At 34.9% G+C, this 17000-nt stretch overlaps 1 protein-coding gene across 4 annotated transcripts in view; it reads right to left on the reverse strand.

Moving 5' to 3' along the window:
* Positions 1 to 11823, reverse strand: part of LOC123684000 (R3H domain-containing protein 1) — a 158280-nt gene extending 146457 nt beyond the window's left edge. For 2 of the 4 annotated variants that reach the window (XM_045623063.1, XM_045623060.1), the window contains exons 1-3: positions 11558 to 11817; positions 6623 to 8512; positions 2604 to 2865 (exon numbers count right to left, since the gene is read on the reverse strand). In XM_045623063.1, the coding sequence (XP_045479019.1) occupies positions 2604 to 2865; positions 6623 to 8473 (2113 nt within the window). In that variant the 5' untranslated portion in view covers positions 8474 to 8512; positions 11558 to 11817. Of the gene's footprint in view, positions 1 to 2603; positions 2866 to 6622; positions 8513 to 8595; positions 8749 to 11557 lie in introns of those variants that run through there. The other 2 variants (XM_045623061.1, XM_045623062.1) reach the window with 2 other exon arrangements.
* Positions 11824 to 17000: the final 5177 nt, after the last annotated feature.

Consider the following 17000-nt stretch of genomic DNA (forward strand, 5'->3'; position numbering starts at 1 on the left):
CCCACTTACAAAAAATCATCATTATTTGACGTTTTAGTGTTTTTTTTAACATTTCTGAACATCCTACCTACATAGTGTCATACATCATTTTGAAGGGAAAAAAATAACGAATTCAACGAAGTAAGAATCTGATTAGACCAACTTGAGTTTCACGAAAAAGTAGGACAGGAACGTGAAAACCGCAAGGCTCTATCTTAAATAACAAGCGAGAAACCTGGCAGTCTCACCCAAAATGGGATGCACTGTACTGCGCTAGTGGATCACCCACCTTATATCGAAACATCAGTGAAACCAGAAGATGGTCTTTCAGTTTATTCTTGTATGTAGATGAAGAAAACATAGAAAACATTTGGGGTCGTTTACGAAGAGAAAAGCTCGCGTTCTACCCTAACCTAACCTAACATACAGTTCGAGTCTTAAAATTGGACATCAATTTCAAATATAAACTGTGTCCGTAAAGTATAGAACAAATTCATTTTCAGCTAAACAGATCATTTTAAGAAATAATCCTGAAACACGTCGATTTTTTATTTTAATTTACCGTATTTTAAAATAATAATCTAATATGCAGGACGAATTACTTTCGAGTAATGACGTCACTGTCATTTTTTTTTTCAAATGGAATACTCCCATTATGTCCTTATTTTCCGATTACTCTAGCTGAGCTGATTCCAAAAATGTATAACATGTTGATTCCAATTGGTACAGCGTGGACAAAAATACAATAGTTTTGTGTATGCTCATAAAGTAACGCGTAACATTCTTTATTTGTTAAATTAACAATATTATCAAAAATACTTATTGTCTTGCGGCAATTGGTTTGAATGTAACACCCTGTGGTTTGTTACATTTTTAGATTAATAAAAATGGGCTGTTTCCAAACATGTTTGGTACTTGTGGTCTAGCAGACAGAATATGAAAGAAATTATTTCTTATCAATTTAAAAAAACATAGTCGTCTAGTTTTTTTGGGAAATGTCATTATTTGTTTAGTAATTTACTGGTGTTCAATGACAGTTCAGTACTACAATATTTTTGGTATTCGTGAATGTTTCAATTTTTGCTTAGATTTAATTTATTATTTTTGTCCACCCTGTACCAATTGGAATAAACAGATGATACATTTTTGGTATCAGCTCAGCTAGAGTAATCGGAAAATTGAGACAAAATGAGGGTGTTCCATTAAAAAAAAAATGACGGTGACGTCATTACTCGAAAGTAATTCACCCAGTATATAAGATTATTATTTTAAAATACGGTATATTAAAATAAAAATCGACGTATTTCAGGATTATTTCTTAAAATGGTCTGTTCAGCCAAAAATGAATTTGTTCCATACTTTACGGACACAGTGTAGGTGCCTCTCAAAATATTCTTTAATTTTTCGTTTTTGCACATTCTGCTCAGGTAAAAAGTTATTAGCACATAATTATTTTATTGAATGGGCTCACAAATTCATATCCTTCCATGTTTACACCACCGAGATGACACAGAACTCTATCAATATGTGAACATAGAAGTTCTAAAGTGATAATCCAGCGAGCCATCCAATATTTTATCATTTGTTACAAACTGTAATAATAACTAAAACAATAATTTACATTGAGAACCAGCAAGAGGGACTATTTGAAAATGAAAATGACGTTTAAAATAAATGAATAAAATCATGACAATTGATTGGGTTCACAGATAGTATTTGAAACTCTATGTTAATAGGAGTACTTCAGAAAAATCATTTCATATCAATTGATGTAATTCTCAGAGTAATAAACATAGATAGAGGAAGCATATGTCATTTTCAGTAAGCAAATTTTGTCCCCAACATGAATAATCAAATTTGACAATGAAAACATATCAGTGATATGATATTTCACTCAATTCGCGAGTTTCTCCACAAAGAACGGACTTCTTATGTCTCATAGTGAATCAACGTTCAATATCAACTCAAAATGTATTTAAATAAATACTTAAACATATCAGAAATTCAGAAAACAAACTTCAACCTCGCCTAACGAAGTGAAACAACCGATGACACTAGGAGAGCAAAAGTTGCCAAACCTTGGATTTCAGCAGGTAGATACAGAAAATAATAAATTCTGCTTATTATAAATTCAACAATTAGGAAAAATTACGGATTCCAAATATTCAAATTTGCGTATTTAATCGGGAATCACTCAAATAAATATATTTCATTCAATATAATGTACATTCATGACGATATAGTAAAATTGTGGATTTGAAAAAATCCGACAACGTAATCGAACCATGTTGGGGACATGTAAAAATTGCGTATATTCCTTCTACCTATGTTTATTACTCTATGATGTAATCAAATTTGTACAAAATGTATAAAAACGAGCTGTTATTGTTGTATATCAAGAGATATGAAGACATCATCAGCAGTGTAAAATAATAACTACCCCATCTCTATATCTCTTATTCTGGCAGTGGCAGCTAAGTTCACACCGTCAGATAAACTTATTTAACCGGAGGTGAGAGTACTGAACCTATGAGATTATTACCGCACCACAGTAAAATTTGCATTTTCGAAATTATACACATTATGCTCGGTTTGTAGCCGGATTTGGACATCTAGGTACTCACCGTGAATATATCCAGGTTCCCCGTTCATTGGCGGAGGTCCATGGTGTCCCGGTCCCACATGATGGTAAGCACTTGGATGCGGAGCGCTGAACGCACTCGTGCAACTGTGTCGCACGCCACTGGGCGACATCGCCATGACGTGCTGGGTCGGCACTATGCCCTGGTGGCCGTGATGGACGCCGTCACTCGGAGGACGCATGTTGGACAGGGCGTCCAACGGTTTGTAAGACTTGGCGGTGGGCGTTGAAGACTCCGCGTTGCTCTGAAAACAATGGATAGATAACAATCTTCACCGACGATTAAGATGCAAATATCGCATGAGGAGGTACGCTCGTACCATGCTGATTTTTATGTGGATGTGTTGGTGTGTTCCAGTCGGTTAAAATGAACCTGGTTGACGAGGAATTTTGGTTTATTACTTCCAGAGATAAAACTTTGGAGACAAAGAACAACATTTTCAACCCTACTTGATACTTTCAGTTTACGTTTTGAAATATTCTAAGAATGTTGCGGAAAGGGATTCATCAAGCCAAGTAGCTTGACATTTTAACCAACTACTTGACTTGGAAATCAAGCTTGTGAAAAATTACATACTTGAGCTTGACTTGACTTGATTTTAGATATTTATTACTTGAATTGATATCAAGCTACTTGACCTTGATATGCACGCGTCGCACGGCATATATTTCTGCAATCTCGTGCGCGCTTAGACTAAATAAGGGGATTCCTCGAGCGCCGAGAGACTGAAGCGTTCGCCAGTGTGACTTTATTAGTAGTTTTCTCACATTTCTATGAAATCTATTCGTAGATTTTGGTAGTCTCAGAAATATCTTTCCAAATTTGGCCAAAATGGCCAGGGAATTTTCAACAAACGCCAGCATCTTCAGCTCCTGATGAAAGACAATTTTCCAGAGCTGCTCTTACAGTTACAAAAACCCGCAATAGGTTAGGCGACAAATGTATAAGATGCCTCATGTATTCAAGATCCTGGATGGAAAATTATGAAATCAAACAAATCCTGAAGGTTTCTCAATATTAAGAAACTTTATTTTTTATTATTTTTTAATTTCTTATGATTCAGATTGATTTAATTATATTCCTAGTTCAAAAAAGTTGATATTTTCGGTTCTTTTATACAATAAGTTTAATAAAAAAAAGTGTTTTTCGCAAGGTTCCTTCCCATTTCATCATTTTTTTATTGATGTGACACTACACAATGCGAAAAATCAAGAAGCTTGATATGATTCAAGTACTTGAAGAATAAATACTTGACTAGAGATTGAAATTGACATCAAGTCAAGCTCAAGCCAAGTAGCTTGAAAATCAAGCCAAGCCGTGAATCCCTACTCCTGCAGCAAAATGGCAAAGGTTGGTTTGTAATTCTAGCAATATTCACGAATTCAGGAACACCCTGTGTGTATACAATGGGACAAGTGATCAATTAGGACATCTTTGATAGTCTGCTATCATTTTATACGAGTCTGGTAACAGCACAAAAAAAAATGCAGTACTCCAACTATCCATAAATACTCATTTCAATAAATTTTGTAATAGTCGAGGTATAATGTCGATGTCAGAAAATAGTAGCACAGAAACTAAAACAACTAGAGCAAATCTCTCGATCTCCACTCATAACCGACAAACCCCGTTAAACTGACGAATTTGGGACACACTGTGTATAACGTTCATCCTTAGGTGACTCCAATACGCCAACATTCAGGAAAATCCAAAATGAGGTTTATGCTCATATCCATCAAAACGTAGTCTTGTTGATACTCAAGCCATGTATTACAAGCTTCTAATATGATTTGCATATTTATAGTCCAATTTAGATTATTTCGTTGGCTGATCTCTTGTTTCGGTTGTTACGGAAACGCCTACTCATTACCAAGACAAGAGAAAATCATGTCAATATTCGCCATACGTGTGGTGGAGTGAATATTAACATTAATATTCCAGGAATATAGTTATGTGGGCGTGCCACTGTTTAACAGTTTGTTCATATTTTCATTCTTTGCATCTTTATACAAGGTGTTCGTTATAAAGGGTTTTCCTAAACTGGAGATGCAAAAAAAAAATGAGAGATTCCTTGGACAATTTTAAGAAAAAAAAGTCCTATAAACATCGGCCCGCGAAGGCTTTGTTTTCGAGATACAGAATGCTTCTTGTAGTTCTACTTAAACCAGATTATAGAACCATCAATAATTGTTTGTAAGTACCAAAACCTATAATTAATTTGTTTACCACAGCAACTAACTGGATCTCAAGCTGGATCTTTATAATAGTTTGGATTTGAAGATTACTAGATATTTCGATAGCAGACACGACAAAACTACAAGAAACCAGAAAATGTAGTACTGAAGAAACGTTCATTTTTACATTTTTCTAAACGACCAGTGGTCCACCAAAAAAAGTTTTGGGGACACTGTTCCAGAAAAAATATCACCCTGAAATTTTGCATTCGAAATTAACATATCAAATGAAGAAAACTTTAAATTGGAATGTCTATGACAAATTTGAGTTTAATATCTTGTGGAGAAAAGATGCTATGAGAAAAAAAAATTTTAACTTCAACACCCTGTATCTCCAAAACAGAGCATTTGCGGGCCTTTATTTATAGGACTTTTTTTTCTTAAAATAATCCAAAGAATCTGTTCATTTTCGCTTGTACCTCCAATCCAGGAACACCCTGTGAGTATGTTATGGCCCAAGTGAAAAATTAGGACATTTTTGATAATGCCCGTAAGATTGCAGTAGGTGTGGCTTGTTCATATTTTCATCACCCTGCGTAATATGTTATGGGCCAAGTAATCTTTTGTAACATTTTTCATAATCAATGAATTTCCCAATCTGACAAAATGAATAAGAATCATTTGAACATCATAATTCATCACGATCTCTCAATAATGAGGAAAGTAGTGACGTGAAGTCAACAGCTTTTGACCGCTCGTTCGCTTGGAGACCACATATACACACAACAAACTTATATGATTCACCGAGGAATTCACCCAGTATAACTATGACATATTCGTTCATTTATTTCTTTCTCCAATTGACAGCAAATATTATATTTGCAGAGACATATCAATCAGCAAAGTATCACTTTTCATTTCATAAGTCGTCAAACTATAATTATTATGGACATATACATTTCCATAGCAACCAACCATTCCAATAATTGCGATTTGTATCAAATTTTGTTTTAATTTATAACTACAGAATAAATAAAAAGATTGTGAGAATTGCTATTATTTGCAAACACAATATCCTACATACATAATTATAAACAATAAAAAAAAAAGTATATATGTTGAACTCGGCAGCAAAGTTGATTGACCGCTTTAGCTGAATTTCTGAAGTATCAGCTGCGGCAGTCAATCTACTTCTTTGTTGTAAAACAATAGTTATTTTTTTACTAGGCAGCAAAGTAGTAGATTGAGTGCTGTAGCTGATGAATTCAGCTAAGGCACTCAATCTACTTTGCTGCCGAGTTGAACATATACTTTTTTCTTCGATTGTTTATAACGAGACATGTAAGAAATTGTATTTACAAATTATTACAATTCCCACAATCTCTTTATTTTTCCTGTAGTGATAAATCTGATAGAAATCGCAATTGTGAAATGGTTGGTTGTTTCCAAGTAACACTTTGCTGATTGATATATCTACAAAATTAATATTTGCTTGCTGTCAATCGGAGAAAATATTATATGTTCAACTCGGCAGCGAGTAGATTGACTGCCATATAGCTGAATCAGCTGCGGCAGTCAATCTACTACTTTCCTGTCTAGTAAAACAAATAACTATTACTGGTTGATTCCACATGAGTTTGACTTTATATAACCCTATTCTTTTAAGAGGTCTTCGAAGGAGCGATTGGCACTCAAAAGCTACTACCTTCATATAAATGTTTCCCCCATTTTGTTCTCTCAAACATTCATCATAGGAAATAACAAACCAAAAGTCGAAACCACACTCTTCAAAAGATTTATACGATGAAATCTGGCAAATCTACTCACGTTCTCCTGACTGCTACCCGAAGTACTAGGCGGCAACAACGTCTCCGTGGAAACGGCAGTAGCAGCAGTCTGCGTGTGACTGGTAGCAGAAATACGGTACTGCATACCGGCGATACTGCAATAGCCCTCGTGATGAGTGGACCTGGTGGTGCTGTTAACGTAAACGCCGGTGATGGTTACGTCCGTATCTTGATTCACAATCACCGCCACCTTCTTGTTAGGCTTCGTGTGCACCTCGATCACCTTATCCTCTCTCTTAACGTCGTCCTCGTAACATTTCTTCTCTTCCTCCGGTTCTTCGTCCGTCATTAAATCATCGTCTGAGCTGTCTGTATCGTCTGTCCTGTCGCTTCTAGGACTCCTCGGACTGCGTTTTTCCTGGGAGTAACTAGCGGCCAGGATGGCAGTGGCGTTCAGGCTCGCCATGCGTTTCTTGACGACCATATCTTTCAGATCCATTATTATCTCTGTTTGTCTCCGTTTCCGCTTCTTTTGCACCTTTTCCTCTACTACTTTTTTCGTAGGTTCTTTCTTTACTTTAACTATCTTTTTAGGAGCAGGCTCCTCGTCGCTGCTGATGTCTTCAGAACTGGAACTGGTTGCTGTGTTCATGTCCCAATGCTTGCCAACTCCTCTGAGTCCTGGGACGCATCGCAGACTTCTTTGAGGAGGAGGACTTTTCACTTCCTCTTCTTCGTCTTCTTTTGGTTTGACATTCTTCTCTACTACTTCTTTTTTGACAGGCATAGCTTGGGGGCTATCTAACATACTGATTTTACCTTCGTTTTCGTAAAGACAATGTACTTTTGCTATGGCGTTCAAGGAGGCTACCCGCTTTCTCTTGGGTCCATTCCAGAAACCAAATAGTTTGAGTTTTCTCAACTTCTGTTCTTCGAGTCGTGCCTTTTTGATCTTATTAACAGCACTTTTAGTTTTCTGTACATTGGATTTATTGGCAGTTTTCCTACTGATGATAGGTTTCTTGCTTTTTTCTTTCATTGTTTCCTTGTTTGAGGAACCTTTAAGAGTTTTTCTTATTTCTTCCAAATTAGTATCGTCTGATGTTGAGTCATCTCTGTTCTCTGTTTTAATTGGCTCAACAGGCTGCTTCTCTTTAATTTCAATCTTACATTCTTCTACGGTTTCTGCTTCCTCTTTATTTTTTGGCTCATCTATATTTATTTCTTGTTTAGTCTTGTCGACTGTTACAGTTTTAGAAATTTTTGGTTTAGTTTTATTGACTCTTCTTTTAGGGTTTAGTCTAGGTTTCTTCCCTTCTAGAACCTCACTAGCTTGCTTCAGAAGTTTGGTAATAGTTTTCTTCTTCTTATTTTCGTTTTTAGTCTGCAGTAGTTTCTGTTGTTTCGTCTCGATTATTTTTTCCACAATTTCATTTTTCTCTGGATCTTTTGCAGCAGCCTTCGCTTCGATTGTCGTATCATTTTTTGATTTTTGTGTCTTTTTCAAGGTGTTTTGTTTCAAAGGGACTGCAGGTTTCTTTATTATACGTTTTTTGATTGGTTTTGGAGTCACGTTTCTAGTCTTAATTGTTCTACACTTTTGATCAACTTCAACGTCTTTGGACACAGGTTTAGATTCGACACTACCACCTGGTGATTTTTTACGATTTACGGTATTCACGATTTTTGGGTTACGTTTGAGGAGCTGCTTACGTACAACTTTTTTCGCGACAAAAGTTGGTTTGATGGGGGTAAGTTTACCCTTGATAACGAAAGAGATGGTTTCGGAGACCGAATCTCCAGTGGCCGTTTTTGGTGTAGCTTTCTTCCTTGACGGTTGCTGCTTCATCTTCACCCCAACAGCTGGTTTGAAAGTTTTGTTGGAAGGCATTTGAATTTGTGCGTTTCATTTAGTCATGTTGAGGCAGATCTGAAAATTAAAACAATACGGGTGAAAATTGATTCAACATCAGGTTAATAAAATCGTAAAAACTTATATTAGAATAAACCTACAGTTTCAAGTCAAAAATTTTAAAACCGGAGCAGAAGAATTCTCAATTATTCAATTGTTTTTCAGAAGATGAAACAATTCTTGTATACCAATCTATAGTATCTGAAGTTGAGGGCATCTTTTATATAGAACAAAACCTTGTTATTGAAGATATCATCTTTTAATTTATTTGCTTTATCCAGCCGATTTCGCATCGAATTTTTAATATATCCTTCTGCAACTTCCCGAGTCTTGCTAAGTTCCTGCATCTAGGTAGTACTACAGTAAAGTTAGTAGCCGATGTAAGCCAAAAACTGTGGCCAGTATACAGGGTGATTCACCGGGATGGCCTATTAGACGTTTATGAAAAACTAATCATAAGTTTGAGGTGAAAATTTGCACATTGGGGGATTGAGACAATGATCTTTCTCTCTAAAATATTTTCAGATCTCTACAACCTACGGTTTTACCGGAAACAGATTTACTTCCTTATTTCAAATGGCACATCCAGTATATTGTTCCATTATTAGATAGCTTTTTTGACAAAAATTTCGGCAATAGGCCATACCTTGAGTTAAAACTCAACGGCTCATGAGTTAATGGGATTCTTATGAAGAAAATGGTGGCAATGAGGACATTTTTTTGAATATTTCGGCAGAAAAAGCTTTTTTCGAAAAGAATTTTCTTTTTCGATTCTGCGAAAACGTAGTATTAAGTATATGTTATATCTCTGCGGTTTGGATCAAAAATGAACAGGGTGTTTTTAAGAAGATCATTGCCATGAACGTCTAATAGGCCATCCCGGTGAATCACCCTGTATAGTTCTGGATATAATTGTATAATTTCAGGTAGAGTATTCCGAAATTTTCAATCTGATTCACTCGATACATCCATTTTTGTTTATTTCGATGCTTGAAAACAGAGTTTAATTCCAAAATGTATATCACGTATTTCAAAACTGCATAAAATTATGACAACCAATTCGTTCGTATCACAGATATTTCATTTCATTTTCTATGCTGATGAAAGTTGCCCCGAATACTCATTCCAATCATTCCATAACAAGTATTGGAATGAAATGCATTCGAAACGAGGTGTTACAGAATGATTCTCGGAATGCTAAATATACACCAAGTAATAGAGAACTGACATTTTTTGTTCAAATTCGAATATAGAATCTCAATATTCTATAGCAGTCCCGGATGAAATGTTTTCAACCAGAGATAATCATAGAGCACATGTCATGGTGGGCACAAAAAATTGTTGTAATAGTGCGGTAACTGTGATCTCACAGAATCGTATTATTCTGAAACATTATTCTAGCATCAGATTATTTCAATTAGCACTGTTGACCTAGCTTATTGTCCACGAGATCCAGTGAAAATGTGAATAAGATGAGATCAAGAGAATTTATTACGGATCCTTGCTCAAGTACGTAGGCTAAATATTAGGTTAATCAATGTGCTTAGTCAGGTATTCCATGTTATTTTGGATTTTAATTTTTGGACAAGATTTGCTTACGTTTACATAAACAAAAAGTTGCCAAATAGTTCCGTGCAACAGGTTTCATACTTGCTGAAGATATATTGTTGTGCAACAGCATTATTTGACAAAATACAAAGTAGTTTCGTGCATTTGTCCCCTAATTTGAACATTTCCATTGATTCTGAGCCCTTCAGCTTTCTTTTTTATGAGCTTAGTGTTGATTTTCAATGGTGGAAGACAATGTTCAAGCAAGATGTTGCGAAAGTAGATGATTTGAGAATAAAAATCTAATTACTGTTCTTGATCTAACATATCTACTCTTTTACAGTTCATAACAATTACCTACAACCATTGTGAAGTTAATTATAATATGAGCAACTTTTTGAATTCGAGGCGAATTTTTCAGATAATACATGCACATTTTTTGCAGTATGAAGTATTTATATTATGGCTAGTTAGAACTAGCCACTGCAAGGCATTTGTTTATAATATTTCTATTATGTCTGGTTAAAACTGGCCACTGCATGACATTTGTTGTTGAAGTTCATCAGATGTTTGATTGAAATACTGTTCACAATATTTTGTAAATTTTTAAAACTTATTTCAATAATCACAGTTCTGCAACAATTCTTAACTTCACTGTGCTGATAATTTTGATGAAAAAGTGGTAGTATAAACCAAAAGAAGACAAATCAATGTGACCAATGTAGATACCTCTTAAAATAGCACCCAATAAGAATAAAAAACATGTCACTAGTAATTTATATATTTTATTTAAAATTCAACATGATCTTTCATCAAATTTCTAAATCTTTTGAATGTTCTCTTCCAATTGAACATTTTCAGTTTCTTCATCAACAATCTTTTAACTGATATCACCTGTTTTCAAAATGGGGCAACTCATAAATCTTCATTAGATTCGTTAAGCAACACTGAAATATTCAGTTACTTAATAAGAGTTCCATTTTTCTTTTTGTGGAATAGGTATTGATATAAGATTTGAGATGAAGGTTCAAGATATTAGTACAAATTCAAGATTTATTCATTTACAATTTTGTGATCACTTCTGTAAATAAAAAAAATTCTTATAGCTAAAGGTGGGTATGGGTAAATAATAATAATCCAGTAGGTACCACCCTGTCTGAACGGTCGTAGACCCAGGAGTACCTAGAAATCGGCCCCATCAACAGGAATGCAGTTCTCGGAACTTTATCGATTTCTGATAAGGCCCCACAAATTAGCACAACTTAATTACCATGTGTCACCACTGCAAGGACATTTAAAAGGAATTCAAGTCTACTATATGTGTATTCTTCCGAACCTGCGCTTTGCTTTTGTATAAAGAAACGAACCATCGATTGCTCCTTAAGAAAGTGAATATAAAATCAACCACGTGAAAAACGCCAAGAACATACAAACCCGACAGTCAACATAATCGCGGAAAAATAAAGTAACATGAAAGTCATACCGCATTTGAAATGGAATTAATGCAAGACTTACGAGTTGGAAAGAGACGAAAGATGTATTGTTTACCTCGATTAGGTTGTCACATACACTCACACTTAATAGAACCGAATGTCAAAACACAGCTAGATCGTGTGATTTTGTGCACTTTTCAGAACGAACACGTTTCTTATTACGCTGAAAGTTAATTTACGTTCTGGAAATAATTTTCGAAAGAGTTTAAGAGATCGCAAATTACACGAATATCCCCGCCCTACGTACGTACTTGCTCACTGACATTAGAGGCGACCATTTTAACCAACTGTCTTCATCCGTCAGATCTATTCACAAATTTCTTTGACGCATGAAGTGCGCCATCTCGTGACCGTATGAAGATTTATACATGCAGCTGCAAGTTTTGGATATAGGAAACTATGTTATTCGAAAGTATGTTTGGTTGCTAACATTCAAAGAATATAGGCGTGCAGGCAACATATTTATTCAACAAAATCTCGATAATTGAGGTTAATTTTTTCTGAAAAACTGTAAAATGTACAGGGTGGGCAAATAAGCGAGGTAAGCGGCTATATCTCAGGATCCACTCATCGTAGAGACTTGCGGTGAAAAATTTTACCACTAAAGTGAACAAGAGAACACACTGGAAATTGTTTTGAAGCTCATACCTCTACCGCTAGGGCGCGTAATAGCTACCGTCGAGTAGAAAAATGAATTTTACTCGAAAATGTTCCATATGAAGTTGAAGAAAAAATATCTCCATAACTCCAGAATACCTGAAGCTATCGCTTGGCGACCTTTTGGTTTTTTCATACAAATTTGATGGGATTTCTGTTTGTGTCAGAACCTATAAAGACACAATTTTGTTTTTCGCAGTGCATCAGTTGAAGAATATCTTCTTTCGGCCATAACTTCAGAACGCCTGAAATTATCGCTTTGCGACCTTCAGGTTTTTTCATGCAAATTTGATGGAATTTCTGTTTCTGTTAAGAAAATCCTATCACTACATTTGAAATTTCGGAGTAAAATGAACAAAACTATGAACTTCTGACTAAGCACCCCCTATCGAAAGCAACAAAAACAAATTTATCATGAGTATATTTTGTCCTTAATCAACAAGATATTATCCTTCAAACGAGATCTAGTTTGCTCAAAATTGTTGAGCCAAACTGAAGTTACAGGCATTTCAATCAGTCAGATTTCTCCCCTTCACCTACCCTAATTTGATGTCGTAAAATCGGAAGTGACAATTTAAAAAGATAGAGAATTTTCCAAGGATTATAGTGATGATATTTTTTCTTCAACTTCACATGGAACATTTTCGAGTAAAATTCATTTTTCTACTCGACGGTAGCTAGTAAGCCCTCTAGCGGTGGAGGTATGAACTTCAAAACAATTTCCAGTGTGTTCTCTTGTTCACTTTAGTGGTAAAATTTTTCACCGCAAGTCTCTACGATGAGTGGATCCTGAGATATAGCCGCTTACCTCGCTTATTTGCCCACCCTGTACAATCAAATATTCAATGGTAGACGAGTTCTATACATAATGTTCCTAAAGTGGAGGCATAAAGGTTAATGAGAGATTCTTTGGATAATTTTAAGAGAAAAGTCCTATAAACATGGACCTGCAAACCTTTAGTTTCGAAATACAGGGTGTTTCTTTTAGTCCTTTAAGTTTTTTGTGATGATTATACCAGTTTATAAAATCTTAATAATTCTTCACTACAGATTGAGTAAATAAAAACCAAAAATTATAATCAATTTATTCATCACAGATTACTAACTGGATTATTATAATAAATTGGATTTTCCTGAGGATTACTAAACACTTTTTCGAATTTTTTTCTCGAAATCGATATCAGATGCGAGAAAATTACAAGAAACCAAAAAGTGTAGCACATATAAGTACTAGACCAAAGCTTTTTTGTACTGTTTTCTAAACTTGTGGTCCACTAAATTAAAAGTTTTGAAGGAGAGAAGCGGACAAAAAAAATTAACCTAGGTAATAGACTTACATTCAAATTCAGCATACTACATGACGGAAACTTCAAATTTGAATACCTATGCCAAATTTGAGTTGAATATCTTGTGGAGAGAAGGTGCTATGAGAAAGAAACTTGAAAAAAATCAAACTTCAACACCCTGTAACTCCGAAAACAAAGCTTTTGTCATTGTCATTTGTACCTCCAATTAATGGACACTCTATATAATTAAATAATAATTTTCCTTATTGGCTTATAATAACGTAGCGCAAATATTTGTGTGAGTTCTGCGTTAATATTCTTATTTGGCGAAAAATAACGATAAATGATCAAAGAAAGCCTTGAAATTCTATTAAATAATTCCAGTTTCAGATACATTCTCAATCCGTACATAATACCTGTCCACTCGAGGCGTGTTTGAGTCCAAGAATTTGACATAATAACCTAACTGCTACGATTGCCAAATACTAACGGGAAAGCAAGAACAACTCAACTCAACTACACTTGTACGGATATTCTTAGCACACATTCTAAGTACATGAAGTCACATACACATTCAATAGGTACTCTCTGAAAACAGAGTACAAATACGTGTATTACTAAAGAATGTTAGTTTCTATCTTTAACTAATAAAAGCTGACTATGTCGTTAGTTTTTTCTTATTCTTTCCGAACTTTTTAGCCATCTTGATCTTAGAAACATCAAAAATAAAAAAATAAATCTGAATAGCATGTCCTACACACATTAATGCAACCGGATTTTTTGAAACGATAAAAAATATTCAAAACTCTTTAAATATACGTAATATACTGGGAAATGTTTGATTTCAATTCAAAATTCCTTTTCTCTCTGACTAAGATGGATGTGCAAAATCTGTAAAGCAAATAATGTTATCTCCAACGAAAAATGTTCATGAACACTGGGGTTAAAAACCGCAAGTGCGAAATTCTTATACAGAATACTTTGAGTGCTTTTTCATTGGAGAAAGCATTGAAGTTTCTCCACTTGTCGGAAGTTCTATTTTCGAAGAGAAAATCAATTTTCTCTGGAACTTGGGACGATGAGTTCAGTAATGATTTCCGTTTTCACTTTGAACTATCCGACACAACAGTTGATGTTTTTCTTCTCTGATATAAAAGTCTACAAAAATCACACAATTTTTTTCTTTTTATTTTGACTATCTTATATTCAGATTTTCAAGTGATTTCGGGTCACTGATTCCGAAAACATAACATTGAAAATGAAATTGCTGATAAAATATTTGAACGATATTTCCAAACCTACTACACGAGTTCTAATAAAAATATTTTGGTGATACTTTCGATACATTATTCTTCTAGGAAACGAAAATCATCTTTAACCTCTATATCATTATCAGTAACACTTATATTTGAATGTAAAGTTCAGATTTTCTATTTTATAATTACGCACAGAATTGAAATCGATCAGTATTTTATTCATAGAATGACTGCTTATGACGTGATGAAGTTATTTTGAATTCAATTTTTTAGTTTAATTTTGAAGGTTAATTATATTAACATACCTACGTTGAAACTATGAAATAATAATCAATGGTTTCAATAGAATATTCGATTTATTAAAATATTATGGATATACTAAAACTGAAGGATTCAATATAAAGGGTGTTTTTTTAGAGCTATAAAACTTTAAATTGCAATAAAACAACGATGGATTATTCGATTGACATGAATTTCGTTTATCCGCAAGAGAATCTTGTAGCATTACATTTTAAATATGATTTCTGGCATATGACCGCCACGGCTGGCTCGGATGTAGTCCAATCTGGACGTCCAATTTTCGATGACTTTTTCCAACATTTGTGGCCGTATATCGGCAATAACACGGCGAATGTTGTCTTCCAAATGGTCAAGGGTTTGTGGCTTATCCGCATAGACCAATGACTTTACATAGCCTCACAGAAAGTAGTCTAGCGGTGTTAAATCACAAGATCTTGGAGGCCAATTCACAGGTCCAAAACGTGAAATTAGGCGGTCACCAAGCGTGTCTTTCAATAAATCGATTGTGGCACGAGCTGTGTGACATGTTGCGCCGTCTTGTTGGAACCACAGCTCCTGGACATCATGGTTGTTCAATTCAGGAATGAAAAAGTTAGTAATCATGGCTCTATACCGATCACCATTGACTGTAACGTTCTGGCCATCATTGATTTTGAAGAAGTACGGACTAATGACTCCACCAGTCCATAAAGCGCACCAAACAGTTTTTCTGGATGTAACGGTGTTTCGACATACACTTGAGGATTAGCTTCACTCCAAATGCGGCAGTTTTGTTTGTTGACGTAACCATTCAACCAGAAGTGCGCTTCATCGCTAATGGACGTAGTGCGCGATACGTATTCCGCATAGAACCATTATTTTCGAAATGAAATTGCACTATTTGCAAGCGTTGTTCAGGCGTGAGTCTATTCATGATGAATTGCCAAACCAAACTGAGAATAAATCACTCGACAGCTGTTCAATCGGTCGCCATCTTGAACAGTAATGCCAATTTAAAGTTATATACCTCGAAAAAAAAAGACCCGTTACTTTATAACTAGAACATGAGTTCATGTCTACACAAATTGTGAATTCTTTTGAAAGAAATCTCTGCTAGGTTTCATACGAATATTTCCCTCCTGTCAAAAATTCTATGTATCTGGAGAACAATTATCGAAAATTACAGCGATAATTGCATTGTAGGAAGCGAAACTGCACTGCGATAATTGTTCTGTTCATAGATGCTTAGTTTCTATGCATCTTACACAGTTCGAATCTATGGCAATTCCATTCTAAATCAGTTTGACAGGTAATGAACAGTTTATTCGGGAAATATTCCCACGAATTACACTCGTGCATCAAAATTACCGGATAATTTCGCATTCCAGCGTGTTTTCTTTGAAAAACTGCATTCGGTCATTTTCATTTTTGGAGAAAGAGCCCTCCACCTTCGGTGTCGGGCTCTTTCTCCAAAAATGAAAATGAACTCATGCAGTTTTTATGACAACACGCTGTCATGCAAAATTATCGGTAATTTTGATGCACTTGTGCAATTACCTACGATAATTAGTTTGTTCAGTGATAATTTGCTGGTATATTTTGTGTTGTGATTCAAATAAATATACACCTCACTCGATACTTTCCTGTAGAGGTCATAACCATGACCAATATTCATGGAGCCATCTAAACTGATAATCATATATAATATTAATTAGAATTCCTAATTTAACTACTCTCCCAAGCACATCAATTGCACTGAGTATTTCTAACTTTCGTTAGTTATATCCAATTAACTTTTGAATAAGTGAAACTGTTTGAAAAATATGACATTAAAACAAGATATTATTGATGGTAATTCTTTATTTATCAGTATCAATCAAGAAACAAGATGGTTGTTATTTTTTCGAAATTTTTTGTTGTTAATTACATATGACTCTAGTCCTGCCCAACTGAATGATAATTTTCTGATTAGTTGCACTTAATTCTT

This window comes from Harmonia axyridis, chromosome 7 (assembly GCF_914767665.1).
Source record: "Harmonia axyridis chromosome 7, icHarAxyr1.1, whole genome shotgun sequence".
NCBI lineage: Eukaryota > Metazoa > Arthropoda > Insecta > Coleoptera > Coccinellidae > Harmonia > Harmonia axyridis.